The sequence below is a fragment of the Pan paniscus genome, chromosome 19 (genome assembly GCF_029289425.2).
Source record: "Pan paniscus chromosome 19, NHGRI_mPanPan1-v2.0_pri, whole genome shotgun sequence".
NCBI lineage: Eukaryota > Metazoa > Chordata > Mammalia > Primates > Hominidae > Pan > Pan paniscus.
Window position 1 is genome coordinate 93,497,877 of NC_073268.2, and position 26,079 is coordinate 93,523,955.

The following is a 26,079-nucleotide window of genomic DNA, read 5'->3' on the forward strand; positions in this document are numbered from 1 at the left end:
GAGAAAATGTGCAGAGGCCCCTCTGTCCCACCATGCCTGCCTGGGGACGGCCTTCACTCGGGCTACTCAGGGTTTCCCCAGCCTGCCAACCCAAGGGTGGCAGGAGCTGTGGGTGCTCCCAGCCCCTTCTCAAGGTTGGTCTGTGGGTAGAAATGTGGGCTGCCTCAGGGCGTCACAGCTACAAATGCATACCAGCCCTCAGAACCACATTCCTGCTCCCCAGCCCTTTCCTCTGCACCCCCATGCAGCAGCGCGGCCACCAGCTCACAGAGGATGGGGAGGGATATTGCTCTTGGCATTTGATGGGAAGCATCTGCTGCATCCCATTGGGGTGTCGCCCAGGATGGATTGGAAAAGAGTTGGCAGGAAGGCTGAGCTCTGTGCTCACAACCTGGCTTGGTGGTGGCCAAGGAGCTTGGCAGGAGCAGAGTGCAGGGCCTGGGAACTGGGGGTTGGTGCATGTGTGCATGCACGTGTGTGTGTGTGTGTGCGCGCGCGCGCGCATGCACACATGTGTGCTGGGTGGGTAGGGAGGAAGCTGTGAAACCACATCCCCTCCTCTCTGCTGCTGTGTTGCTGTGTGTTTCAGCAGCACGTGGGTGTCACCACACTTCCTAGCAGGTGTCAGCCTCCAAGACTGTTCTGGGCTCTTCTCCCAGTTGGCTGAGTTGGAGGTGGGAGTCCCAACTGTCCCCTGTGGCTTCCAGAGTGGGACCTTGCTGTGGGATAGGCTGGCCAATGGTGTTCCCTCCCCTGTGACCCTTCTGTTGGGTGGGTCACGAGGAAGGACTGTGGGTGTTGCCCACAGACAGGTGGACATGTGGCAAGGACACCTTGGGGCCTTCTTTCTGACGCCCCTTGAAGGGGGCACTTTCTCAGCTTTGAGATGAGTCTCTGTGGATGTGGGAAGTTCACTATCTCAAGAGCAGCAGCCTTGGAAAATCCAAACAGAACCCCGAGTAGGGGCGGGAAGGTGTCCTGTCCCGCTCACTGGCTGCCTGGCAGAGTTCTGCACAAGGAAGCGCCTGTGTTGCTGTGGGCGGAGGAATGGACTGAGGGCTTCATTCGCTTCCTGTTGCCGCTGTAACTGCTTATCACAAACTCAGTGGCTTAAAGCAACAGAGGCTTCTTCCTTTACAGTGCTAAGGGTCAGAAGCCAATCAGTCTCACCGGACTAAAGTCAAGGTGTTGGCAGAATCCATTCCTGCCTCTTCCAGCTTTGGGTGGGAGGCTCTGCTGGAGTTCCTTGGCTTGCGGCTGTATCCCTCCAGCCTCTGCCTCCATCCTCATACAGCCTCCTCCTTCTCTGCAGTCAGATCTCCCTCTGCCTTCCTGTTTTTTTTTTTTGGAGACGGAGTCACCCAGGCTGGAGTGCAGTGGCACAATCTTGGCTCACTGAAGCCTCCGCCTCCTGGGTTCAAGCGATTCTCCTGCCTCAGCTTCCCGAGTAGCTGGGATTACAGGCATGTGCTACTACACCTGGCTAATTTTTGTATTTTTAGTAGAGACAGGGTTTTGCCATGTTGGCCAGGCTGGTCTCGAACTCCTGACCTCAGGTGATCTGCCTGCCTCAGCCTCCCAAAGTGCTGGGATTGCAGCCATGAGCCATCACACCTGGCCTGCCTCCCTCTTAAAGGACGCTTGTGATTTGGGGCCCACCTGGGTAATCTCTTCATCTCAACATCTTCAGTTACATCTACAGAGTCCCTGTTGCCACATGAGGTAACACAGTTTGGGGAGGGACAGTTATTCAGCCTACCCTAGGGGCCTGTGGTGTATCTCAGGGCCCTTTTGATTTTAAGATATAAAGCAAGAAAACAAACTGGCTCAAGGGGAAAAAAGGACACGTTGAATTCTGTTGTTTTAAATGTATATTTTTTTATTGTGCTAAAATGCACAGAACATAAAATTTGCCATTAGTAACATTGAGCACAGTGTTGTGCAACCATCAGCACTGTCTAGCGCCAGAACTTTTTCATCACCCCAAAGGGAAACCCCGTATCCATGAAGGACTCACTCCCCATTCGCCCTCTCCAGCCCTTGGCAGCCACCAGAATGCTTTCTGTCTCCATAAATTCGTTTTTAATAAGTGCAATTCTGTGTGACTTTAAAATAAATAAACATGAGCACGATGAGTTGCTTATTGGAAGGATATCCATGCAGGGAGGCCGGCGTGTGGAGTACCTAGGCCTCCGGAAGGGCAGGAGTTGAAGGGGCGTCGATGTGCCGCCCTCTCCTCCCCTTGCTCCTTCCTTGGGGTCACTGCCTGAGTATCCCTCTTTGCAAATGGCCCCAAATAATGTCTCAGCCCCCACGTCTGCATCGCCTCCTAGCTTCAGGACCCTCCACCAAAAAACATTCCAAGCTTCAGACTCACTCCTGGGAAAATTCCAATGGCCTCACTCTCCCTTTTGAGCCAGCCAGATCCCATGGCCTGTGGCGGGCTGCCTTTGAGTCCTGAGCACCTGTGAGCTAGGGAAGCAGGACAGGCACACCCAGGGAAGGGGAAGAGTCGTCGTCAGTCACAGTAATTGATATCTTTGGAATCGTCTAAGAGATACTTAGCGTGTGCCTAAAACATTCATTTCTTTTTTTGTTTGTTTTTTGAGACGAAGTCTCGCTCTGTCGCCCAGGCTGGAGTGCAGTGGCGTGATCTCAGCTCACCGCAACCTCCTCCTCCCGGGTTCAAGCGATTCTCCTGCCTCAACCTCCTGAGTGGCTGGGACTACAGGCACACACCACCACGCCTGGCTAATTTTTGTATTTTTAGTAGTGACGGGGTTTCACCATGTTGGTCAGGCTGGTCTTGAACTCCTGACCTCAGGCAATGTGCTCGCCTTGGCCTCCCAAAGTGCTGGGATGACAGGTGTGAGCCAACACACCTGGCCACATTCATTTCTTAGGAGAAGCTCTGCATTTTCTGACAGTGAAATGTCCCCAGGCGGGTGACACTGATGGTGGGATCTGTGGCCTCACCAGTGTCTTATGAGAGATGCCGCTGTGTGTTTCACCAAGCTGTATCCTATTGTCCTCTAAATGTGGCTTGTAGACATGGTGCCGAGAATGATCTGGGAGGTTCAAATCATAATATGGTCCAAATCAACAGCTCTCTGATGACCTGGTATTATCCTAGGATCAAATTGAGACTATCCGAGGATGGGCGTGGTGGCTCACGCGTGTAATCTCAGCACTTCAGGAGGCTGAGGCGGGCAGATCAGTTGAGGTCTGCAGTTCGAGACCAGCCTGGCCAACATGGTGAAACCCCATCTCTACTAAAAATACAAAAAGTAGCCGCCAGACATGGTGGTGTGCGCCTGTAGTCCCAGCTACTTGGGAGGCTGAGGCGGGAGAATTGCTTGAACTCAGGAGACAGAGGTTGCAGTGAGCCAAGATCACACCACTGTGCTCCAGCCTGGGCGACAGAGCAAGACTCTGTTCCCCCGCAACCAAAAAAAAAAAAAAAAAAAAAATTGAGACTCTCCGAGCTGCACTGTCCAGCATGATAGCTGCTATTTGCACGGGGCCATTTGAACACCTGAAATGTGGTGATTCCAAATGGAGAGGTGCCGTGTGTGTGAAGTGCACTCTGGGTTTCAGAGTCCTAGCAAGGGGGAAAGAAAAGAATATCAAATATCTGTCATTTTTACATTGATTACATGTTGAATTGATATTTTGGGCTCTGTTAAGTGAATGATATTAAAATTAATATCACCTGTTCTTACTTTTTTTAATGATTTCTTTTTTCTTTTCTTTTTTTTTTTTAAATATGGGGTCTCACACTGTTGCCCAGGCTGGAGTGCAGTGGCGCGATCTCGGCTCACTGCAACCTTGCCTCTCAGGTTTGAGCGATTCTCCTGCCTCAGCCTCCCAAGTAGCTGGGATTACAGGTGGCTGCTACCATGCCTGGCTAATTTTTGTATTTTTAGTAGAGACAGGGTTTTGCCATGTTGGCCAGGCTGGTTTTGAACTCCTGACCTCAGGTGATCTGCCCACCTCAGCCTCCCAAAGTGCTGGTATGACAGGCGTGAGTCACTGTGCCTGGCTTGTTCTTACATTTTTTATTGTAGGTGCTGGAAAATGTAAGGTTGCGTCTGTGGCCCATGTGCCTGTGGCCCATGTGCCGTTTGTGCTGGGGGGTTGGACCCAGGGCCAGCCGAGAAGGCTCTGGGGCTGCTCTACCTGAATGCTGAGTGTGTGCTGAGCGGTAGAGAACTTTGAGAAGTGCTGAAGGACAGAGGCTTTGTGTGGGGGATGCAGCCCCAGACCGGAGATGCCTTCTCTGTGCTCTGGAGACCCTCATTTGGTGACAGCAAGAGGAACCACTGCAAGAGGGGCGGCCACCTCAGCAAAGCACCCAGGATGCTGGCCTCTCAGCTCAGGAATCCAGAGGCAGAGGAGGGGAGGAGGCTGGGCTTGGAGGAGAGCAGGGTCTTGGGCCCTGGGAAAAGCCTGGGGGGCCAGAAAGCTGGGGGACAGATTGAGGCCAGAGGCAAAGAGAAGGAGGTTCGGAGAGGAGGGCCAAGGAAGAAGGGTTCTGCCCACGGGGAGGGAGAGGCCGACGGGGCAGGGGCGTGGTGGGAGCTGCATCCTCGAGGCTTTCTGTTGACCCTGACACCTGGCTAGAAAGGAGTTCCTTCTGGCATCCTTTGTCAGTGGTTTCTGGAGCTGCCCTTTAGGGGCCAGTGATGAGGGTGCCCTGGGCTGGGCTGCAGGCAGTGGAAAAGACAGGCTCTTCTCACTCCCAGTGCTGGGGAAATTAGCTTCTTGGAGGAAGGGGGAGCTGTATTTTCTGAGTGGCCGCACTTCCTGGCCTAGACATGTGTGTCTTGCTGTAATTTTGGCGACTGGTGTTGGTGGTGCCCATTTTATGGATGGGGAAGGTCAAATTCCACAGATATTGAGTGACAGGCCCAGGGCCTTGGATTTCAGTGTTTGACTCAGAACCCAGGTCTCTGATCTGCCACCAGCCTCCCTCCCATTCAGATGGGAACGGGACTCCGGGCATGCAGTCGTCTCCCAGACACTCCCCCGGCTCTGGCCTGGCGCCCGGAGACCAGTGGCAGCAGCTCCCCACGGCCGTTCACTGTGAGGGTGGGGAGGGCCGTGGGACCAGGAGGCCTTAGGGGGAAAGTTGGCCATGAGGAGTGGGAAGCGACAGGTCAGATGCCAGTGACTGCTGGCTGGGGAGCCGCTGGACGTGGCTGGCCTGTTTGGCCAGTGTGGCGGGTGCCCCGGGGCTTCAGTCACCCCCAGCCATGTGTGGGGGTGCGGGATGGGAAAGGTAAGAGTGTGTGGAGCCCAGTCAGGCAGGTCCTGTAGGGGCTGCCTGAGGGTGTAGCTTCCAGAATTCAGCCCCTGGCCCTCAGAAGGTGTCACCAAAGGCTTCTTTCCATTTGAGTGAATCCCTCCCAGCCCCCAGCAAGCCCTCGGAACGAGCCCACTCCCAGGCGCTCTCTCCTAGTGTGGGAGTGGCCACGCCCCTGCTGGGAGTGACTCACTTGGGTTCAGAGGTCGTGGCACTGAGATGGGTCTGGCAGATCCCAGCGTCCAGGCCCAGCCCCTATAGTGTCAGCTCCCTCCTCTGGGGACCCCCTTGCTTGTGCCCCTCTGGGTCCCAGCACATCCCAGGCCTGCAGGGAGGGGGAGAGGAAGAGACTGACTCACTGGCCAGGTCCCCCAGGGGCTGGAGAGGCTGGAGAGGCAGGAGCTGGATCGGATCTGAATCCAGAGGCTCTCGGAGGAAGAGCTCAGGGTGAGCTGCGCCCCCATCCCCTGCCCCTCCTCTCCTGCTCCTTCTCCCTTCCATGGTCCCAGCCAGCAAGCACCTGGGGTAGAGGGGACAAACCCAGGTGGCTGTGTTCCAGCCCTGGCTGCAGGTCTGAATGGCTTTCTGGGGTGGCTGGCCATGCTCCCTGAGAGCCCAGCTGTGGCGATGTCTGAGCAGGTAGGTGGGGGAGCACCTAGGAAGCAGGGGTGTCAGGCAGAGCACAAGGAGAGAGGGTGTCCAGGTCAGTTTCAGGACCTGGCTGAGAGGAGGGGGCTCCTCACGGGCACCGCCTCTGGCAAGCACAGGGACAAGGGCAAGGATGGCATGGCCAGAGGTCCCTGGGAGCCTCTTCCCCTCTCTTCTTCCTAGCAGCTCCCCCTCGCTCTTCCCAGGGACCCTGTCACTTTCCTTTAGCGTGTGGCAGCTCCTTGGCGTCCCTCCCGTGCCTTCAGGTTGCTTCTGCGCCGGGCCTGCCGCTGGGCGCCCCTATCTCTGCCTGCCCCCTCCTCCTGCTCCCCTCGCCCTGCCCCCTTGGAGCAATTCCCCACCGAGCCTCCCTTCCCAGGCAGTCGAGGTCCCTCCCTACCTCTGCCCCGCGCTCTGGGAGGCTCCTTGTTCCGCGGCCACAAAGCCCCTTTGATCCTCTGCTCGGCTCTGAGCCATGTGACCCGGTGGGCGGGCCGCGGCTCTCGGCGCGTCCAGCGCAGCCCGACGTTCCGCTGCTGGGGTGAGTCCTGCTCCTTTGTTCTTCCCAGCCTTGCACCACTGGCTCGGGGGCTCTCAGGTGGCGCGGCCGCGAGGCGGACCCCGATGGCCATGGTGGCGGGGCCGGGAGCCACGCTGTCCCTGGGCCCCGGCCCGAGGCCGGCAGGACCGAGCGGGGTCCCCAGGAGAGGGGTGGCGGGGAGCTCGATCTCCACGCGGGGACCAGATTTTCGGCCTCAAAATAGAAGAATAGGGCTTTGTGTGGTCACAGCTATCTCTTTGTAAATATTTGGCCAACTAAGCTGAGTGGCTAAGTTCTCCTCCTGCCCGGAGCTTCTTGGAACATGTTTCCTTTTCGCAAGGGGTTTCCCTGGCTTCCAGGAGGGCCAGGAAGAAATTCGAATTGGCCACCGCTTTCTCTAAAATCACTCCGCTCAAGTTATCACCCCTCTGGGCTCCCGAAGACCGGCTGGCGGGAGGCTGGAGATAGTCTCAACGCTCGAAATGCCGTAACCGAAGCTCCCCGCGGCGCCGGCACTGGGATCCAGGGAGCTGCTGCTACAGCGCAGCTCTGGATTCCTGGATGTGTTGGATATGTGCAGGGCGTTCCTGGGAGGAGCGGGGAGGGAGGGTGCTGCTGGCGGGGCTGGTCTGCGTGTGCTTTGCTTCTCTACAATGGCATGCTGCGTGTCGGCCATGCAGAGGCATGTCAGTGAGCAGGGGCTGAGGGATCTCCCTAACGGACCTGCTTTCAGAGGGTCTTTTCATGCTGGGAGAACCCCAGAGACTAAATCATGCAGCCAACGGGGGGGTGGTCCCCGGCCTCAAAGCAGGGAGGGGCGAGGAGCTTTGTAGGCAATGCCATCTGCTCCTGAAACGCCGTCCCAGTGACTCTGGGGACTGACTCAGCCTCCAGCCTGCTGCACTTCATCCCTGGCCCCTCTCTCTTTGCTTTTTGATGTGAAATCTGCTGTGTTTTGGTCAGAGCAGCTCTCTGCTCATCTAAGATAAGTTTGTAATTCCTTTCCCGGAGAAAAATATGCCACCCGGAAGCAGGTTGAGCAGTGGTTTTCTGGCAGGTCTGTTCGGGGCTGTGGAGACAGCACCTGCTGGATCAGGACGGAGTTGGAATTTGGTTTGGATCCCACATGAGAAAACCCGTTAGAAGAGGAGGAAGCAGAAAAAGGCCCCATTCCCTGATAATGCTGTGGGTTTTCCTCCTCCATTCATTGCCACCTTGCCTTGAAACTTAATGGGGCCACGTGTGTTTCCATGAATGTCATTCTCTTTGGCCAACTCCCCCGGCAGCCCCAGGAGCTCCTTTTCAGGAAAAGGAAGAAGGTGTTTGCTTAGCATCTAGTATACGAGTCCTTGTTGGAAAGGTGGGATTCTTGTTTCTCCTTGGGTCTCTTTTAGGCTGAGATGTGGTCAAGGAAGGCCTGTGGTGTGGCTTGCCTTTTTTAATGCTCGTCTCTGGAGACCTGAGTTGCTGCTGACTCCCAGCTTGCCCCTCCTGTCCCCTGGCCATTTCTGTGTCGGGGTGGCTGAGACACTATTGCATCGGCCACTTTGTGTTCCCACTAGCCCCCACCCCTGTAGGCTGTCATTGTGATAGTGATGGGGCCAATTCAGCTGCGGTGGGGAGGACCCACTGTGTGCGCCTGGGGGGTGGCGTGGGGCACTCTGGGATGAGAAGATGCGACTTCTGCCCTGAGAGCCCTGTTTTAATGGAAGGCGGGGGCATAGTTGCAGGCAGAAGCCATCAAGCACTGTGGTCAGACCAGCATTCCATGTCAAAAATGGCCTTGTTGGCCGGGCGCAGTGGCTCATGCCTGTAATCCCAACACTTCAGGAGGCCAAGGCAGGCAGATCACCTGAGGTCAAGAGTTCGAGACCAGCCTGGCCAACATAGTGAAACCCCGTCTCTACTAAAAATACTGGCTAATCCAGGCATGGTGGCGCATGCCTGTAATGGCAGCTACTCGGGAGGCTGAGACAGGAGAATCACTTGAACCTGGGAGGTGGAGGTTGCAGTGAGCTGAGATTGTGCTACTGCACTCCAGTCTGGGCAACAAGAGTGAAACTCTGTCTCAAAAAAAAAAAAAAAAAGCCTTATCTGGGCCTGGGATCTGTCCTCCGAACACTGGGTCCACTGTGCTCCACAAGGACTTTCACCCCGGAAGCCCTAGACCCACTTGGGCAACCAGAGTCTCTGGGTTGACCACTCCCCAGCCCTGGCCAGCCTCCTGGGCCACCGTATTCTCCCAACTTCCTGTTGTGCCACGGCTGGTCCAAGCTGCTCTTATCAGACAATGCGAGGCACTTCCACAGGACGGGACAACCCCGTCCTTAGGAGCCCCTTCTCCCTGCCCCCAGGCCTGGTGCAGTGTGTGGCTTCCCTGCCGGTGTCAAAGGTCTCAAGGCCCCTTTAAGAAGCCTGTCACCACCACCAGCAGCTTCCGTTATCTGGTTCTTCTGTACATGTAAGCCTTTCCCATACACCCCGGATGTTTAGGGCTTCCGCCCTCTCTCCCTGGCCGGGAGTGTGGGAAGAGGGCTTTATTTCAATGCTTGAGAGTAGGGTCAATGGCCAGGGTAAGCTGTGGGGGCTCCTCCCCGCCGGCCCCTCTCTGCAGCCCTCACCTTAACACAGAGCATCGATACCACCTGGGCTTTGGGAAGACCTGGAGGCTGACCACCCTGGAGGCTCCCAGCGTCCCACAGCCACTCTTTGGGGAAGAGGCTTCCTGAGGGACTTGTGGCCCTTGGCTGGGACTCTAGTCCCAGAGTTCTGCCTTCCGGCGCCGAGCTTTGATTTGTTTATTGAGTGCCAGCCCGGTTCCCGGACAGGTAGGGACCTGTTCCCCGAGCTCAGCAGAGCCTTGGGAAGCTTTCCCAGGAGGGCTCCCGAGGGTGGCGGCCATGCCCAGTCCGCTGTACGTGTGAGTTTGTTTGATGAGGAATTGGCTGGGAAGGCGCGGGTCTAATTACAGGCCCATGAGGGTCCCTCTCGCCCCCACCCAGGAAGCAGCGGAGATCCTGGCACACTCAGCACCTGGGCCTGTGCCTGCCCAGCTGCTGGTGGAATCATGGGAGCCTTGCTCCGGGGCCTGTAGAGCAGCAGTGGGAACCTTCCCCACCTCAGCCCCTCCCAGGGCTGGCTGTTCAAACTCGCCGCCGCTCAGCCTCTTCCTCCTCTCTTTCATCAACCCTGGGAATCGCACACTGCCCACCGGGCCCCGGAGGGGGTGCAGGAAGAGAGAGCTTAACACCCAGAGGTCTGGGCCTTCTGCAGGCGCCTGAGCTGCTGTGGCCTGAGCTGGGTTCCCTGCTGGAACCATCACAGTAGACTTAATGATCTGCCTGCAGGAGTTGCTTCATCCCAGCTGACTCCAGGGCTGCGGGAAGGGGCTGGGCCTTGGTTTTGCTGGGGGTGGGGGGTCAGTGCAAAGGGCCCGAAAAGTGGCAGAGGTGATGGCCCATCTGTCCTCCCCCTGGCCGGCCAGCCTAAATGCGATTGGCTCTCTTTCTTTTTTTTTTTTCCCTATAAATAACACTAAATGCGATTTGTCAATGCATTCATTTGGGTTCAGTAGTTGGACCATGGGCAGAAGCACTCCAGATTTGTCACTATCCCTAAGCTAAGGGTGGGGAACACCCTCTGTGAGATCTTGGCTCCTGAGCGCCCAAGACTGCTCTTGGAACCCCAACTCTGGGTCGGCCTCAGGGGACTGACGTTGATGGAGTTGCTGACATTGACCTCCGGCCTCTGCATGGCTTTCAGGAAGGGGGCCCTTCGCTCTCTGTCCCGTCGAGCCCGGCTGGCAGCACTCCCTTCTCAGGCCTGTGCCCCCGGCAGGGCCTGCTGCCCCCGCCCTGCTCTGTGGGTGCCAGGCTCCAAGCACCAGGTGACTCGGTCATCTGAACGGTCACTGAACAGTCATCCTTGCTGGTGTCCCCAGTGGAATGTGCATGGACGTCCTCCCTCCCCCAGATCTTGTCTTTTATCTCTCAGCCTTTGTTCCAGGGGCCACCACAGGACCAGGAGGTACGCAGACGTGGGTGGCACATCCACTGGGCAGATTCAGCCCTGAACCTGCACGCCCCCTCCAAGGGGGCCCCCAGTGGGCGGGGTTGATGGTGCCGTCTCTCTCTCTGTCACTAGAACGGACATGAGGATTGTGTCTTGTCGATCCACGTCCTGAGTTCCCAGACATCATAGGTGCTTGCTCAACGAGTGTTTGAATGAATGGTCAGCATTGTGTGACCGCAGATTTTCAACTTTTATCCAAATAGTTTGTGGTTTCTGTGAGGCTAGCCCAAGACAGTCTCACAAGAATCTCCATTCTCCCTGCACGCTCTGCACAAGGTCTCCTTGGAGGGTTTTTCAGAAAAAGGGCCAAAGAGCAGCATTTCCTCGGGGATTTGAACACACTCTCCCCCGGGGCAGGGGACTGCCCTGGAAGATTCCCGGCACCGCTTCCCATGCGCCACGTGACTAGGAGGGTCTTGGGGCAGGATGGTGTCTTTTGTGCCTTGTGTGCTGGGGCCGGAGGAAACACTGCCCGTGGCCGGTGTCATCTGCCAGCCCTGAAGACTAATGATGGGCTGGACAGTGGCCCCATTGAGTGGGAGGGAGAATCGCTGCTGTCTGTAGCTGGGGGGCCGGGCGGGTGGGAGCCGAGGCCAGGGAGAACAGCGCAGACCTGGCACGGAGAGGCCTGGAGGAGGAGCAGGGGGTCTCAGCCACCCAGGGTGCAGGACGCCACACGAGGAGCAGGTGTGGTGTGCGTCCTCCTGCGGGTTCTCCACCTCTTGGCTTCGTTACCTGCACTAGGCTTTGTGGTGAGAGGGCACAGAGTGGAGGAAGGTGCCGCGGCTAGGGCAGGCCACACGCTGTGCTAATGGATTGCTGTTACCTGTCGCCTCTGTAGTTTTGCTGTCAGGATCCTCCAGCACCAGGTCCCCACCACCAGGTATGGGCCCCACAGGCACTACTGGCTCCCCGAAGCCAGGGACAGACCCCATGGACAATACTGAGTCCCTGCAGCCAGGGATGGGCCCCCACGGCCAGTACCAGATCTCAGGGACCAGCACCGGGTACCCACAGCCAGGGACAGGCCTCCATGGCCAGTACCAGGTCTCAGGGACCAGCACCGGGTACCCACAGCCAGGGACGGGCCCCCATGGCCAGTACCAGATCTCAGGGACCAGCACCGGGTACCCACAGCCAGGGACGGGTCCCCATGGCCAGTACCAGGTCTCAGGGACCAGCGCTGGGTCCCCACAGCCAAGGACAAGTCCCCACGGCCAATACCAGATCTCAGTGACCAGCACTAGATGTCCACAGCCAGAGATGGGCCCCTATGGCCAGTACCAGGTCTCAGGGACCAGCGCTGGGACCCTGGATGACTGAAGGAGGGCACGGTTGACTAAAGCTGCAGGAGCCAGCCTGGCCATCCTGAGGCACTAAGCCATCACTGCGGTCTCAGGGGACTCAGACTCCTCTGCTTGTCTTCTTGAATTCTGGAATCAGACACACCTGGGTCCAGCCTTTGCCCCCGGGGCTGTGTGCCTGGGATGGTTGCCTCACCTCCCTGAAGCTCAGTGAGATGGGGATGGCTGCACAGGGCCCGGCACAGATGGCACCCGATGGCAGAGGGTCACCTGCTCGGATCCATACAGCCTCGGCCCTTGCTCTGGCTGCGTACCGAGAGTCCCATGCCCAGACCTCTGCTGAGTCTCCAAGCTCCTGGTCATGCCTCAGGCCTCCCGTGAGAAGCATCACTGCATGGACCATGCCTCGGGACCTCACCTTGGGCTGGGAACCTTGCTCCATCTCCCCAAGTCTCCCCTAGAGGCGCCCCATGCCCCATCACTCTCACTGCTTGAGGGGTCAGATAGGGGAACCCAGTGTGGGAGGCCCAGAGGTGCCGGAGCAGACGTTAAGCGAGTTCCGTGTTTATGCGCTGGGCCTTGGCAGACACCCTGAATGAGCCTCTTCCCCAGGAAGGAGATTGGGGCCCCAGTCCAAGTTGTGGCCTCAAACCCTGTGACCAAGAGTGGGGAAAAGGCAAGACCCCTCCTCCCAGTCTTCCAGAACAGCCGATAGTGGTGGAAACATGGGGTTCACACTGAATTTCCTTGTAACTTGTTGAAGAGAATTTAGCCCACATTTTCAGGGGTGGAGGTCCGGCCGATTTGGCAGTGTGCCCGTCCCCCTGGCCACAGTTTACTCTGGACCGGGCACCCTGATGCCCTCCCTCAGTGACGCAGTGAAGTCACTATGACGTGTTTAGTTGGTGAGAAAGTGCCTCCTGTAATGTTTTACTCTTCTTAGAGGGTGAATAAGCCTTGTTTATTATAAATAATTATTTACAGAATACATGAGGTTTAACCTAACTGTGGGCCACGGCAGCGTGCCCTGGGTAAACCCACGCGCCACCCTAGCTAGAGCCTGTGCCCCCACAGGCTTCCTGGACTCACCCTGAAGGGGGGCTGGATTTTCTGCCTGTCCCGATGAGAGGGCTGCAGGACAGTCCCCAGCGAGCCCTTCTGAGGGCTGTAACCTCTTCCCCTGGTATTTTCCTGCTCGCCAGGAATGTTTCAAGCTTCCAACAGAAGCCTACCCACCATAGTCGCTTTCTACCCTGCTCACCATCCCTCCTGCCCTCACTCATTCAGCAGACCCTGTGCACAGCCCAGTGCAGGACTCAGGGTGGGAAGGTGTCCCGGGTGGGCTGGAGCAAGGTTCCCAGCCAGGGCGGGGTCCCGAGGTGGGTCCACAGCCGGGACTGTGATTTGGGAGGCCCCTGCCTTGTTCCAGCCCCGGCACCGCCGCTGTCCTTGTGCTCAGTGGAGACTCACTGGCTCCAGGCTCTAAAACCTCAGCGAGGTCTGCAGACAGGGAGGAGCCCCACTCGAGGGTAGAGTGACTGCCGGGTCCATTTGCCTGTTACGAACCACGTGGCCTCAGACCTGCCATTCCTCCTCTCCTAGAGCTATGGTCTTTTGTCTGAAAAATGGATAATGATGGTTACCATGTCAGGGACCATTTTGAGGACAAACGGAGATGAAACTGAAGAGGCTCAGCACGGAACCTGGACACAGAAGTGCTAAGTGTGTGTTACCAGCTGCGGTGGCTGCCAAGGCCCAACCACATGGCAGCCACGGGCTGAGTGGCGGGCGGGAAGTGGGGAGCAGGAGCATGCAAGACAGGCCTTCCTGAAGTTTCTGATCCAGTGAGATAAGTACACACCCAGCTCTAAGATGGAGTGTCCCAGGAAGGTGGAGACTGCAAAGGCCTTGTGGCGCAGGAGTGTGAGCTGCACCTCTGGGCTCTCTAGAATTTCACCAGAGCTCAGGGAGGAGGTCAGCTCAGATATAGGGGCAACGGGAGAGATGGGAGTGAGAAAATGGCTTGGTGTCTGGAAGTGGAGCCTGGAAAGGTGGGCGTGGGGACAGAGGAGGGCCTTGGGGGCCATGGGCCCATGCGTCCGGGAGCTGGAGGCAGTGAACGGGGCCACGGTCGGCCCCGCACATGGCACCACCAGCCCTGCTGAGCCTGCACCTGCTCCTCAGGCCCCCTGAGTGCCACTACCACCTGGCACCCCTTGGTCTGATTCCTGCTTCCTGCCCGCCTGGGAAGAGTGAGGCCACTTGCCTAAAGTCCCTTAGCTGTCCTTAACCATTCTGGCTGCCTCCCGGCCCTGTCCAGGGTTAGCCGTTGACCTGAACTGCCTGGTGCCACCTCCCCAGACTCCTGGGGCCTTGCCCTGGCACCAACAGCCACCTCCATCTTCATCATTCACTCGCGCATTCACCCAGCAGTGCTTTTTGGGCATCCACTCAGCAATATCAAGGTGCTGAGATGCGGCTGTGGTTAAGACCCGGGCCCGGTCTGTGAGGACCTCACAGTTGCCATTTCCCCAGAGCACAGCCCCAGCCAGGCACATTGTGGGGTCCAGAAAGAGAAACTAATACATTGTGTTCGTCCATTTTGAGTTGCTATAAAGGAATAGCCGAGGCTGGGGGGTTATTTGACTCATGGTTCTGCAGGCTGTACAAGTGGTGCCAGCATCTGCTTGGCTTCTGGGGAGGCCCCAGGAAGCTTTTCCTCATGGTAGAAGGTGAAGGGGGAGCTGGCACGTCACATGGCGAGAGAGAGAACTCCCAGACTCTTTTTTTTTTTTGAGATGGAGTCTCGCTCTGTCAGCCAGGCTGGAGTGCAGTGGCACAATCCTCGGCTCACTGCAACCTCAGCCTCCTGAGTAGCTGGGATTACAGGCGCATGCCACCGCGCCCGGCTAATTTTTTTGTATTTTTACTATAGACGGGGTTTCACCATGTTGGTCGGGCTGGTCCCAAACTCCTAACCTTGTGATCCACCCACCTTGGCCTCCCAAAGTGCTGGGATTACAGGTGTGAGCCACCTCACCCAGCCCTCCCAGACTCTATAGCAATCAGATCTCTCGGACTTTGTGACCGTGGGGAGGGCACCAAGCCATCCATGAGGGATCCACCCCCATGACCCAAGCCCCACACCCCCCAGGCCTTACCTCCAACATCAGGGATCACATTTCAGCATGAGATTTGGAGGGGACAACGTCCAAACCATATCACACGTGACCTCTCTGTGCGTGCGTCAGTTTCTACATCTGGTTAAGCAGTAGAAGCTCCTTCTCTGTTCCTTGTTGAGAGAGTGGTGGGGGAGAAATGACTCAGGGTTGGGAGGCTGGTCCCCCGAGGGGCCCTGGTGTTTGTGGAGTGGGAGTGCGGGAAGGCCCCTACGTTGTGTGTGCCGTGCTGGGCTGGCTCCTCACAGCTCACCGTGGGGCTCCCCGAGGACTGCTGGGGAGGAAAGAGCTAATTAACTTGGGGACCCAACTGCTGAAGTTATCATTAAACTTGAGCAGTCCAGGGGCCCCTCTCCTTCTGGGTCCTATGTCACCCAGCACAGTGGGGCTTAATTGAATTTTTTCTCATCCCCCAAGGCTCCTGGCTGGCGTGGCTGGGGTTTGGGATACGGGGAGCGAGAGGGCTTGGGCCTCTACCAGATTTGGAGTGGGTCCACCAGAGATAGCCCAGGAAACCGCGGGGGCCACCCCCAGCAGCTGGGGGCTCCTGTGGCCATTTCCTCTTGGTCCTGTTGAGCAGCCCTGGCCTCTGGAGCCCTCAGCCAGGGATGTGGGGGCCTGCCAGGCCAGGGTCCTCACTGCTGCCGCTATGCACAGCTGCATCTTGCATCCGGGGAGTAGGGTGCCGAGTGGGGTGTTTGGGAGGCAGGTTTTCCCTTGTCCCTTCTGCCCAGAGACCTTGGGGATGAGTTGAGTGAGACCCTTCCGGCTTCTGACTGGCTGTGTTTCTGTTGCCATCCCCCACTCCTTTTAAGTGGAGGTTTATGACTTCCTTCTTTATTTAAAAGGGTCATTTAGTGACTTAGCAGATCCCAGTCTGTGTTACCCAGGGCCCTTTTAAAAATCTGTGGGGAGGCTGGGCTTGGTGGCTCACACCTGTAATCCCAGCACTTTGGGAGGCCGAGGCGGGTGGATCACCTGAAGTCAGGAGTTCGAGACCAGCCTGGCCAACATGGAGAAACCCTACCTCTAGTAAAAATACAAAAAATTAGCTGGGTGTGGTGGCACGTGCCTGTAATCCCAGTTACTCGGGAGGCTGAGGCAGGAGAATCACTCAAATCCAGGAGGCGGAGGTTGCAGTGAGCCGAGATCACACCACTGCACTCCAGCCTGGACGACAGAGTGAGACTCTGTCTCAAAAAAATAAAAATAAATACATAAAAATAAAAATCCATGGGGGGACCTCTGTGTCCATTGGCTGGTGTGAGGAGAGGGTGAGGAGCTGCAGAGAAGGTACCAGGCTGAGGACCGCCCCCACCCTTGGGCTACAGAATTGAAGGAGGGGGCACATGAAAGATGTTCCTAGACTCGGGCTGGAGGCTGGGGACATCCGAGGGCAAGGACGACGCTGTCCCTGCTCTTGTCTGCAGAGGAGTGCACAGGGCTCACCAGCTTCTTCTTGCTGTTTTAAGTGATAGCTTTATGGAGATAGAATTCACATACCGTGACGTTGACCTTTTTAAAATCTACAGTTCAATGGTTTTGCTGTATTCACAAAGCGATTGTATTAGGGTCATCCAGAGAAACAGAACCAATAGAAGGTGTGTACGTGTGTTTAGATGAAGAGATTTATTATTATGAGGAGTTGGCTCACCTCATTACAGAGGTTGGCAAGTGCCAAGATTGGCAGAGTAAATCAGCAGGCTGGAGACACGGGAGAGCCCGTGTTGCGGCTCTGGTGTCCACCTGAAGGCCCAAGACCCAGGAGAGCCAATGGCGTCGTTCCAGTCCCGAGACCCAGGAAAAGCGCATGTGTCAGTTTGAGTCTGAAGCAGGAAAAATCTGATGTTCCAGGTTGAAGGCGGTTAAGCGGGAAGAATTCTCTCTCACTCAGGCCTTGTGTCCTCCTATTCAGACCTTCAGGCTTTTGTCACAAAATTACAAAGACCTGATCAGAACAGAATCTGAGAAAAAACCCTTTCCTTCTATCGGTTTTGGATTCATTGGCTGGGACCCTGGAAATTAGACTGACAGAGAGATTAACAGGAAACAAGCATAACAATTCAAGTAAGTTTTACTTGACACCGAGCCTTCATAAGGAAATGAAGACCCAGAGAAACCGTTAGCCTGAGCGGTTTTTGTTTTGTTTTGAGACAAGGTCTCACTCTGTCGCCCGTCCAGGCTGGAGTGCAGTGGCCCGATCATGGCTCACTGCAGCCTTGACTTGCTGGGCTCAAGCTGGGGCCCAGCTGCCGGCCCCGGGAGCTGCTCTGAACTCACTCTTAAGTCCCAGCTCAGACTCCCAAGTAGCTGGGACTACAGGCATGTGCCACCCCGCCTGGCTAGTTTTTTATTTTTTGTAGAGACAGGGTCCCACTATGTTGCCCGGGCTGGTCTCAAACTCCTGGGCTCGAGCAGTCCTCCTGCCTTGGCCTCCCAAAGTGCTGGGGTTACAGGTGTGAGCCACTGTGCCCAGCCTAGGCCTGAACAGTTTTTATTTGTTTTGCTTGTTTTTTAAATTTGTTTGTTGCTTGTTTTGAGCAGTTTTTTTGTTTATTTCTTTTGCTTGTCTTTTGCCCAGGCTGGAGTGCAGTGGCATGATCTCTGCTCACTGCAACCTCTGTCTCCTGGGTTCAAGCCATTCTCATGCCTCAGCCTCCCAAGTAGCTGTGACTACAGGCGTGTGCCACCACACCCGGCTGATTTTTGTATTTTTAGTAGGGATGGGGTTTTACCATGTTGGCCAGGCTGTTCTTCAACTCCTGACCTCAAGTGATCCGGCCACCTTGGCCTTCCAAAGTGCTGGGATTGTAGGTGTGAGCTGCTGTGCCTAGCCTAGGCCTGAGCGTTTTTATGCTGGGTTTGATGAAGAGTGGAAAGTCGTGGGAAACTGACAGAGCAACAAAAGATGAGCTGAACAGTGAGCCCGTGGGGGTCTCGGCAAGGCCTGTGTACTGGCGCCCCTCTCAGATCCTCTGTCTCTGGAGATGAGGCTGTTCCTTTCCGCTGGGTGTAGGGAGGGCACCTCTTACATGAGGCGCTTATGATCTACTTCAGAGAAGGGGCAGGTCAGTGAGTTCTTCTTGGACCTGCCGTTTCTTAAATTCCTTCAGCTGAAAATATTTACTATGCCAAGGCACTGTATCTTGGAGTGTGCGTTCCAAGCCCTGTTGCCTTCAACTGATCGGGTGAGGCCCACCCCCATCGGAGGACACAGTCTGCTTTACCCAGGCTCCTGATTGCACCCTTTTCCTGTTTGCCCCGAGAATACTCACCAGCAGTGCTTGTGGCTGCAGCGTTCACCCCAAGATAAATTTGCCAGGAAGTATCTTGCTTTTATTATTATTTTCACATCACTCTAGTATATCAACTTTGGAAACAAAAGACATCATTCTGTTTATAGCATTCCATTTTTAGTAGTGGTATTTCCTTTTAAAAAAATGGTAATTCTCAGCTGGGTGTGGTGTCTCATGCCTGTAATCCTAGCACTTGGGAAGGCTGAGGCAGGCTGATCACCTGAGGCCAGGAGTTGGAGACCAGCCTGGCCAACATGGTGAAATCCCATCTCTACTAAAAATACAAAAATTAGCCAGGCGTGGTAGGCACCTGTAATCCCAGCTACTTGGGAGGCCGAGGCCGGAGAATTGCTTGAACCCGGGAGGCAGAGGTTGCAGTGAGCCGAGATCGCGCCATTGCATTCCAGCCTGGACGACAGAGCAAGATTCCATCTCAAAAAAAAAATAAATAAAATTTTTAAAAAAATAGTAATTCTCGATCGCTGAAAATGTCAAATCCTAGAGAACACAGCATTCCTACAAGTGATGTTAACATTGTTCTTGATCAGTTGTTGGCTGAAGATTCATTTGATGAATCTGATTTTTCCAGAATAGATGACTCAGATGACTCTGTTGTTTTGCTTAGAAATAACTGCAGGAGTGAGCCGAGATCGCGCCACTGCACTCCAGCCTGGGCGACAGAGCGAGACTCCGTCTCAAAAAAAAAAAAAAAAAAAAAAAAAAAGAAATAACTGCAGGAACAATTTAAAAAATTTTTTTCTTTTTAATTTTTTTGTTTTTTGAGATGGAGTCTCTCTGTTGCCCAGGCTGAAGTGCAGTGGCACAATCTCGGCTTACTGCAACCTCTGCCTCCTGGGTTCAAGTGATTCTCCAGTCTTAGCCTCCCGAGTTTAGCTGGGATTACAAGGTGCCTGCCACCACACGTGGCTAATTTTTTGTATTTTTAGTAGAGACGGTGTTTCACCAGGTTGACCAGGCTAGTCTCGAACCCCTGACCTCAAATAATTGGCCCATGTCGGCTTCCCAAAGTGCTGGGATTACAGGCGTGAGCCACCACGCCTGGCCAGTTTTTATATTTAATTTTCACACAGAGCATCCAGTCAGATTTGCTTCAGCCTCAAAGAGCGTGTTTATGTAAAATTAAGTGAGTGCTGGCAGTGAGCTGAACTTTTCTAAAAGGTAAAAGGGTTAAATATTAAACTCATCCAAAAACACCTTCACAGACACACTCAGAATAATGTTTGACCAGTTACCTAGGTGCCCCATAGCCCAGTCCAGTTGACACAGAAATTTTTTTTTTTTTTTTTTTTTTTTTTTTTTTTTTTTTTGAGACGGAGTCTCGCTCTGTCGCCCAGGCTGGAGTGCAGTGGCGCGATCTTGGCTCACTGCAAGCTTCGCCTCCCAGGTTCACGCCATTCTCCTGCCTCAGCCTCCGGAGTAGCTGGGACTACAGGTGCCCACCACCACACCCGGCTAATTTTTTTTTTTGTATTTTTAGTAGAGATGGGGTTTCACCGTGGTCTCAATCTCCTGACTTCGTGATCCACCCGCCTCGGCCTCCCAAAGTGCTGGGATTACAGGCGTGAGCCACTGCGCCCGGCTGACACAGGAAATTAACCATCACAGTTACACAGCCATCGCCATTAAACCCAGCACATTTCATCATCCCCAAAAGAGACCCTGCCCCCATTAGCCAATCCCCATTCCCAACTCTGGGCTCTCAGCCCCTAGCCACCGCTCATCTGCTTTCGTCTCTATGAATTCACCTGTTCTAGATAGTTTGTATAAGTGGAATCGTACAATATGTGGCCTTGGTGTCTGGCTCCTTTCACTTGGTAGAATATTTTCAAGGCTCATCCACATTGTAGCAGGTGCTGGTGCTTCATTCTTTTTCATGGCTGAATAATATTCCATCGTGGATAGACCACACTGTGTATCTCTTCATCTGCTGATGGACATTTGGGTTGTTTCTGCTTTTTGGCATAATTCTGTTGTGAAGAATTCTGCAGTGAGTGCTGGCCTACAGGTTTTTGTGTGAACATGTTTTCATTTCTCTTGGGTAATTAAAAGATCATGTGGTTTAGCCAACCAGCCTTTAAGCCATGTGTCTGCTGAGGGACCCAGGCCTGGTCGGGGTGCATTGCTGTGCTTGGCCAGCCAGGTGCTGCGAGTCCGTGTCGCAGCCATTTCTCTGTGCTGTACTCTGAGGTTGTCTCGCCGGCACCGGGCACTGTGAGCCCCAGGAGGCCAAGTCCCCCTTTGTTTTATCTTGAGTCCAGGCCTCGCTCCTTGAACTAGGATGAATGGACATTGAATCAACGCAGGGATGGGTGGGGCCAGGATGGGGACGCAGAGTGGCCCCGGGGGCCTGCAGCTGGGTCCTGGCTGCTGACTTCCAGTTTCCTTTGCCTGTTGGAGCCCAGAACAAGTCAGAAAGGGGAAATGCAAAGTTCGAGTGTCTTTTCTGTGGTAGACTGGCAGGCCTGGGTGGGTGAGCCACTTGCAGCTAGTTGCAGCGTGAGAGAGGAAGTGGGAGGGGAGGGAGAGGGTGAGTTTGGTGTAACTCACCCCTGGTAGGAGGCTGGGCTGAGGCTGGGGGAAGTGACTTATTTTTCTGAGAGGATTCTTCCCTGGGGCCAACTTCAAACCAAGGGAGACAAGACCTTCCTGGGGGAGGCTGGAAGTGCTGGGGCCCCCAGGTGAGCAGGTCTCCCAGGGCCAACATCTTGGGGAAGCTATATGTTACCATGTTTCTGGACTGTCACACACACACACACACACACACACACACACACACACACACACACACACGAGTAAACTGTAACACAAATGTGTGCCCATGAAAGTGCCCACTTTAAACCACCACACAGCCTGTAAAGCGAAGGCCCTGGCCCGCATCTGGGCACCCACTCCCCAGCCAGCCGGTAGGCAGTTTGCACTGCAGTCTGTTACCATCCCTCAGAGATGCAGCCGAGGAGCCCAGCTGGCTTGGAGGGCCCAGTGGGCGCAGCCTCAGGAAAGTGGTCAGGCCCGGGCCAGGCCCCTTCCCCCTCCCAGCCTTGGGAGAAATTACCATATGAATGTAGCTCCTTCCCAGAGTTCGGGCTGGAAGGGCCTGGGAGGGGACAGGCTCCCACCCCAGGAGCTTCCAGGTTCTGGCTGCTGCCTGTGTTAGCTGCGTGAGCGTGAGCGTGAGCGAGCCAGGGGTCACTACTGGGTGGAGGGAAGAAGCGGGCATTTCTTCCAGGAGGTCACCGTTGGAGTCCCACAGTAGGTCAACCCCAGGCCCTGGGTCCTCGGGAGGAGGAGAAAGAGGAGAAGCAGGAGGTATGGAGGGTGGGCCAGGACCAGAAGGCACACAGGGTCGGGGCAGTGTGGGAGACCCTGGGGGCTCCCTCATTTAACCAGCTAACATCACAGCGTTCATAAGAACACGCTATTACTGCAGTTTTATTACTTTGCTCTGATTTCAGAAGGCACAGCTGATTACTTTAGGGAACGGAGAATCTGAGGAAGGCCTCGCAGGAGAGGGTCAGATGCGATCGAGTAAATGTGAGCCGTCTGTAAACTGTAGAGTGCGTGCACAGCACCGGTCAGCCCTGGGGTCAGTGTTCCCCTGGTGCTCAGCTCGGCCTCTGCACCTTTTAGTGCTCGGCTGGGCTCTGTGGGGGTCAGGGCTGGGTCTGGTACATTAGAGGACTTCTACCAAGCCCCTGGCAGTGTCTCAGTTACTAAATCCAGTTTGCCAGTTACTAAATCCGCTCTGCCGGTTCCCGAATCACTCTTCCGTTGGGGCCGGCCATGTCACGTCAGGCTTTACATGCAGGACGGCGGATGGATAGACACTGGGACCAAGTCATCCTTGGGCCGCGAGACGTCTGACCTTCTGCTGGTGTCTCAGAAGATGCTCGCTCTCCGTGGCATGTCTTCCACGCAGTGCTTGGGGACCAGTGGCCTCTAAGGGGCCCCCCTGCCTCAGCGTGGGGAGTGGCCTGGCCAAGGTCTCAGTGTCTGGTTGGAGCCAGGCATAGGCTCAGGTGTTCTGGCTGGAGGCCTCCTGCCCATGGGCTCTGCCTGTCCTGTGTCCCTGGTCCTTACTGTGTCTTCTGTGTTCCTGGGAGAGACCCCAGGGGCCCTGAGCCCAGCACTGGGGTTGGGGAGTGGGCGGGGAAGGGGGTGGGGATTAGGGTCCCTGGCTGCAGAACAGCCAGGCCCCAAGTCCCCACCCCACTCCCCTCCCCACCGGGCGCCTCATCCCACACTGACCATTTCCTGAAGAAAATTTCCTGAACCGGCCTCCCACCCCGGCTGTCCCAGGAAGCCCATCCATCCTTCCGCCTTAATGCTTTGTGGCTCCAGAAGGATGGTGGAAGCCGGAAATCATGAGTCTCATTCACAGGCGGCCACACACCAAAGCCGCGGAGACGCCGTGGGAAAGGACTCTGGCCAGCGCGGCCGGCACAGAGGGAGCGGTGTTACCGGGGTAGACGGGAACCGTGGCTGCCCCCATGCTGGTCTGGGAGAGACGAGGGGCCGGACGAAAGGACAGCAGACTGGCCATTCATTCATTCATTCACTCATTCACAGCGTCTTACTGGGTGCTTTGGATGTGTAAGGTTTTGTGGGTAGTGAATGCAACAGACCCCAGACAGCAATCGGAGGGCCACGTGTGTAAGAACTGAGGGACCTAGGCTGGGCGTGGTGTCTCAAGCCTGTAATCTCAGCACTTTGGGAGGCAGAGGCGGGCAGATCACGAGGTCAGGAGATCGAGACCATCCTGGCTAACACAGTGAAACCCCGTCTCTACTAAAAATATAAAAAATTAGCCGGGCGTGGTGGCGGGCGCCTGTAATCCCAGCTACTCAGGAGGCTAAGGCAGAAGAATGGCGTGAACCCGGGAGGCAGAGCTTGCAGTGAGCCCAGATAGCGCCACTGCACTCCAGCCTGGGGGACAGAGTGAGACTCCATCTCAAAAAACAAAAACAAAAACAAAAACAAAAACTGAGGGACCCAGTGTAGATGAGCTACCCCAGGAAAACAAGTGGGAGTTCTAGGAGCAGCATGGGGAAGGGATGGTCCCGGCAGGGAGGACCTCTGTGGGTAGCCTCGTTGGAAGAGCTGAAAGGCAGCCAGAGAGGCTGTGCGTGGATGGAAGCTGAAGAGTAGGTTAGGGGCGTGTGTTTTGTTAACAAAGACTTCAAGCATTTACTGACCAGGCACAACACTATGTGCTTCATAAATAAATATCTCATTTGATCCCCAGCATTCTTATGAGACAGATGTTATTATCCCATCTCACATGTAAGAACATTGAGGCACAGAGTGGTTAAGTTACTTGCTCAGGGTCACACAGCACGTCGGTGGTAGGACAGGATTCTGGAGCCACAGGAATCTGGTATATCCCAGGTGCAATGGAAACCAGTCACGGCTTCATAGAGGGAAATCATCAGATTAGTAAATTTTACACACGCCCCCTGGTGCTTTGAGGAGGAGGGATTCGCACAGGGGCAGCTAATGGTGGTGGCTTAGATTGCAGGTGGCTGTGAGATGTGTTGGGTTAACATTGATGGGAGTTTGGGATGGATGAGTGGATTTGGAGTAATGGAAATGGAGGGCCCAGGCCCGGCCCCTGGAGATCTAGCTGCAATAGCTGTTGGCTGGAGAGGCTGTTCACTTAGATGGGGGATGGGTTGGGAGGCAGGTGAGATGAGAGCTCCGGAGTTCAGCCTGGGGCACGGTTATTGGGTTCAAGATGCCTTCAGATGTTGGGGCTTGACAGTGACAGTGGCTGCAGATACCCAGGACCCAGCAGAGGGCCTGGCACAGTGGGGCCCAGGGACACGTCTGTGAGTCAGGCTGGCACTCGAGTGTGAATCTGGACAAAGAAGGTGGCATTGTTGGCATTGAATGCTCAGGGGCTGGGTGAAGTCAGCTAGGGAGAGGGGCCCTCAAGGCACCAGGACTGACTCCGTGGGTGAGGGCAGAGGAGGAGCCAGCAGAGGCTGAGAGAATAGCCAGAGACAGGAGGAAGGTCAGCAGAGCCATGCACAGAAGCCTGGAGAAGATTTGAGGAAAGGAAGGGCTGGGTGGTCGTCATTCCCTGCAGCTAGGAGGCAAGGGTGACCCCTGTGTGTTTCATTCTTCAGAGGATTGGTGGCTCCATCTGGTCAGAACCCCAAGTCCAGAGATGCATCTGAACTTCATGCCATGGTGCAGGCAGCAGGAGCCATGGAGTAGGCCTGCGGGGTCACGGCCTGCCTGCTGCTTCCTGGTGTCTCTACCCTGAGCTCAGGGGTTGCTTGGATGCCCTGTGCTGCATCCCCCCAGGCGGTGTTCCAGAGACGATGAAAGTGGCTATCTCAAGGTGTGACCAGGTAGCGGTCCATGCACACTGCTTTTTCCTGGGGAGAGTCTGGGATGGAAGGGTATGTGTGTGTTTCTGAGACTCCTTGGATAGGCTCCATGTACCTATCCACCCATCTTACCACCCACCCACCCATCCACTCACTCACCCATCCACGCACCCACCCATCCACCCATCCACCAGTCAACCCATCTATCCACTCATTCACCCATCCACTCATCCACCTATCTGCAGTCATTCACTCATCCACCCATCCACTCATTTACCCATCTATCCATCCACTCATCCACCTGCCCATCCACTCACCCACCCATCCACTCATCCACCCATCCACCCATCTATCTATGCACTCATCCACCCATCCACTCATCCACCTATCCACTCATTCACTCATCCACCCATCCACTCATTCACCCATCTATCCATCCACTCATCCACCCATCCACTCATTCACTCATCTGTCCATCCACTCATCTACCCATCCACTCATTCACCCATTTATCCATCCACTAAACCATCCACTCATCCACCCATCCACTCATCATCCGTCCACTCACCCATCTATCCACCCATGTATCCATCCACTCATCCACCCATCCACTCATCTGTCCATCCACTTATCCACCCATCTACTCACCCACCCATCCACTCACCCATCCATCTACCCATCCTCTCATCTATCCATCCACTCATCTACCCATCCACTTATCTATCCATCCACTCATCCGTCCATCCACTCATCCACGCATCCACTCACCCATCCATCTACCCATCCACTCATCCACCCATCCACTCGTCTACTCATCCACTCACCCACCCATCCACTTATCCACCCATTCACTCATCTACTCATCCACTCATCCATCTATCCACTCATCCACCAATTCACTCATCCACCTATCTACTCATCCACCCATCCATCCAGTCATTCATCCATTTGCTCATTCATCCGCCAACCCATCCATTCACCTGCCTGTTCATCCACCTACCCATCCATTCATCCATCTGTCCATCCATCCACCCACCCACTCACCCATTCACACACCCATACACCCATCCATTTATCCAACCATCCATCCCCATCCTTACTTCAGAAAGCATTTGAAGTTGCTGGGGTGTGCACTTGGAAAATGCGTCATAAGCTTTCATAGGCCTCTCTTTGGCTTCCTCACTTCTTTGATTGGTCTTTCTTTCGGACATGCAGGATTCTGAGCAGCTCTCCTGGGAGGTGGGTGCAGTCCAGGTAGGCTGCCTGCAAAGCTAGGACTGAGGGAGCCACATCCAAGGCACTGTAGGTTCCCAAGGCGATGGCACTGTGGGCCCACTGCTTCCAGACCTCCTCAACTCCCAGGCTCCTGAGCAGGAGGACTC

The 26,079-nt window shown here is 55.4% G+C and overlaps 2 protein-coding genes across 11 annotated transcripts in view; both read left to right on the top strand.

Moving 5' to 3' along the window:
* LOC100986561 (uncharacterized) overlaps positions 1-5,388 on the top strand; it is a 30,502-nt gene extending 25,114 nt beyond the window's left edge. The window contains 2 exon segments of the mRNA XM_055102084.2: positions 3-494; positions 496-5,388. Of these exon segments, the coding sequence (XP_054958059.2) occupies positions 3-494; positions 496-618 (615 nt within the window). The 3' untranslated portion in view covers positions 619-5,388.
* SEPTIN9 (septin 9) overlaps positions 1-26,079 on the top strand; it is a 220,269-nt gene that overhangs the window by 164,386 nt on the left and 29,804 nt on the right. Inside the window, exons 1-2 of one of the 10 annotated variants that reach the window (XM_055102083.2) lie at positions 5,541-5,752; positions 6,333-6,494. The exons of 4 other annotated variants lie outside the window; for them this stretch is intronic. The gene's annotated coding sequence lies outside the window, so the exon portion shown is untranslated. Of the gene's footprint in view, positions 1-5,540; positions 5,753-5,927; positions 5,945-6,332; positions 6,495-9,305; positions 9,323-21,516; positions 21,615-21,654; positions 21,672-26,079 lie in introns of those variants that run through there. 5 more of the 10 variants (XM_008971564.4, XM_057300359.2, XM_057300361.2 and 2 more) reach the window with 5 other exon arrangements.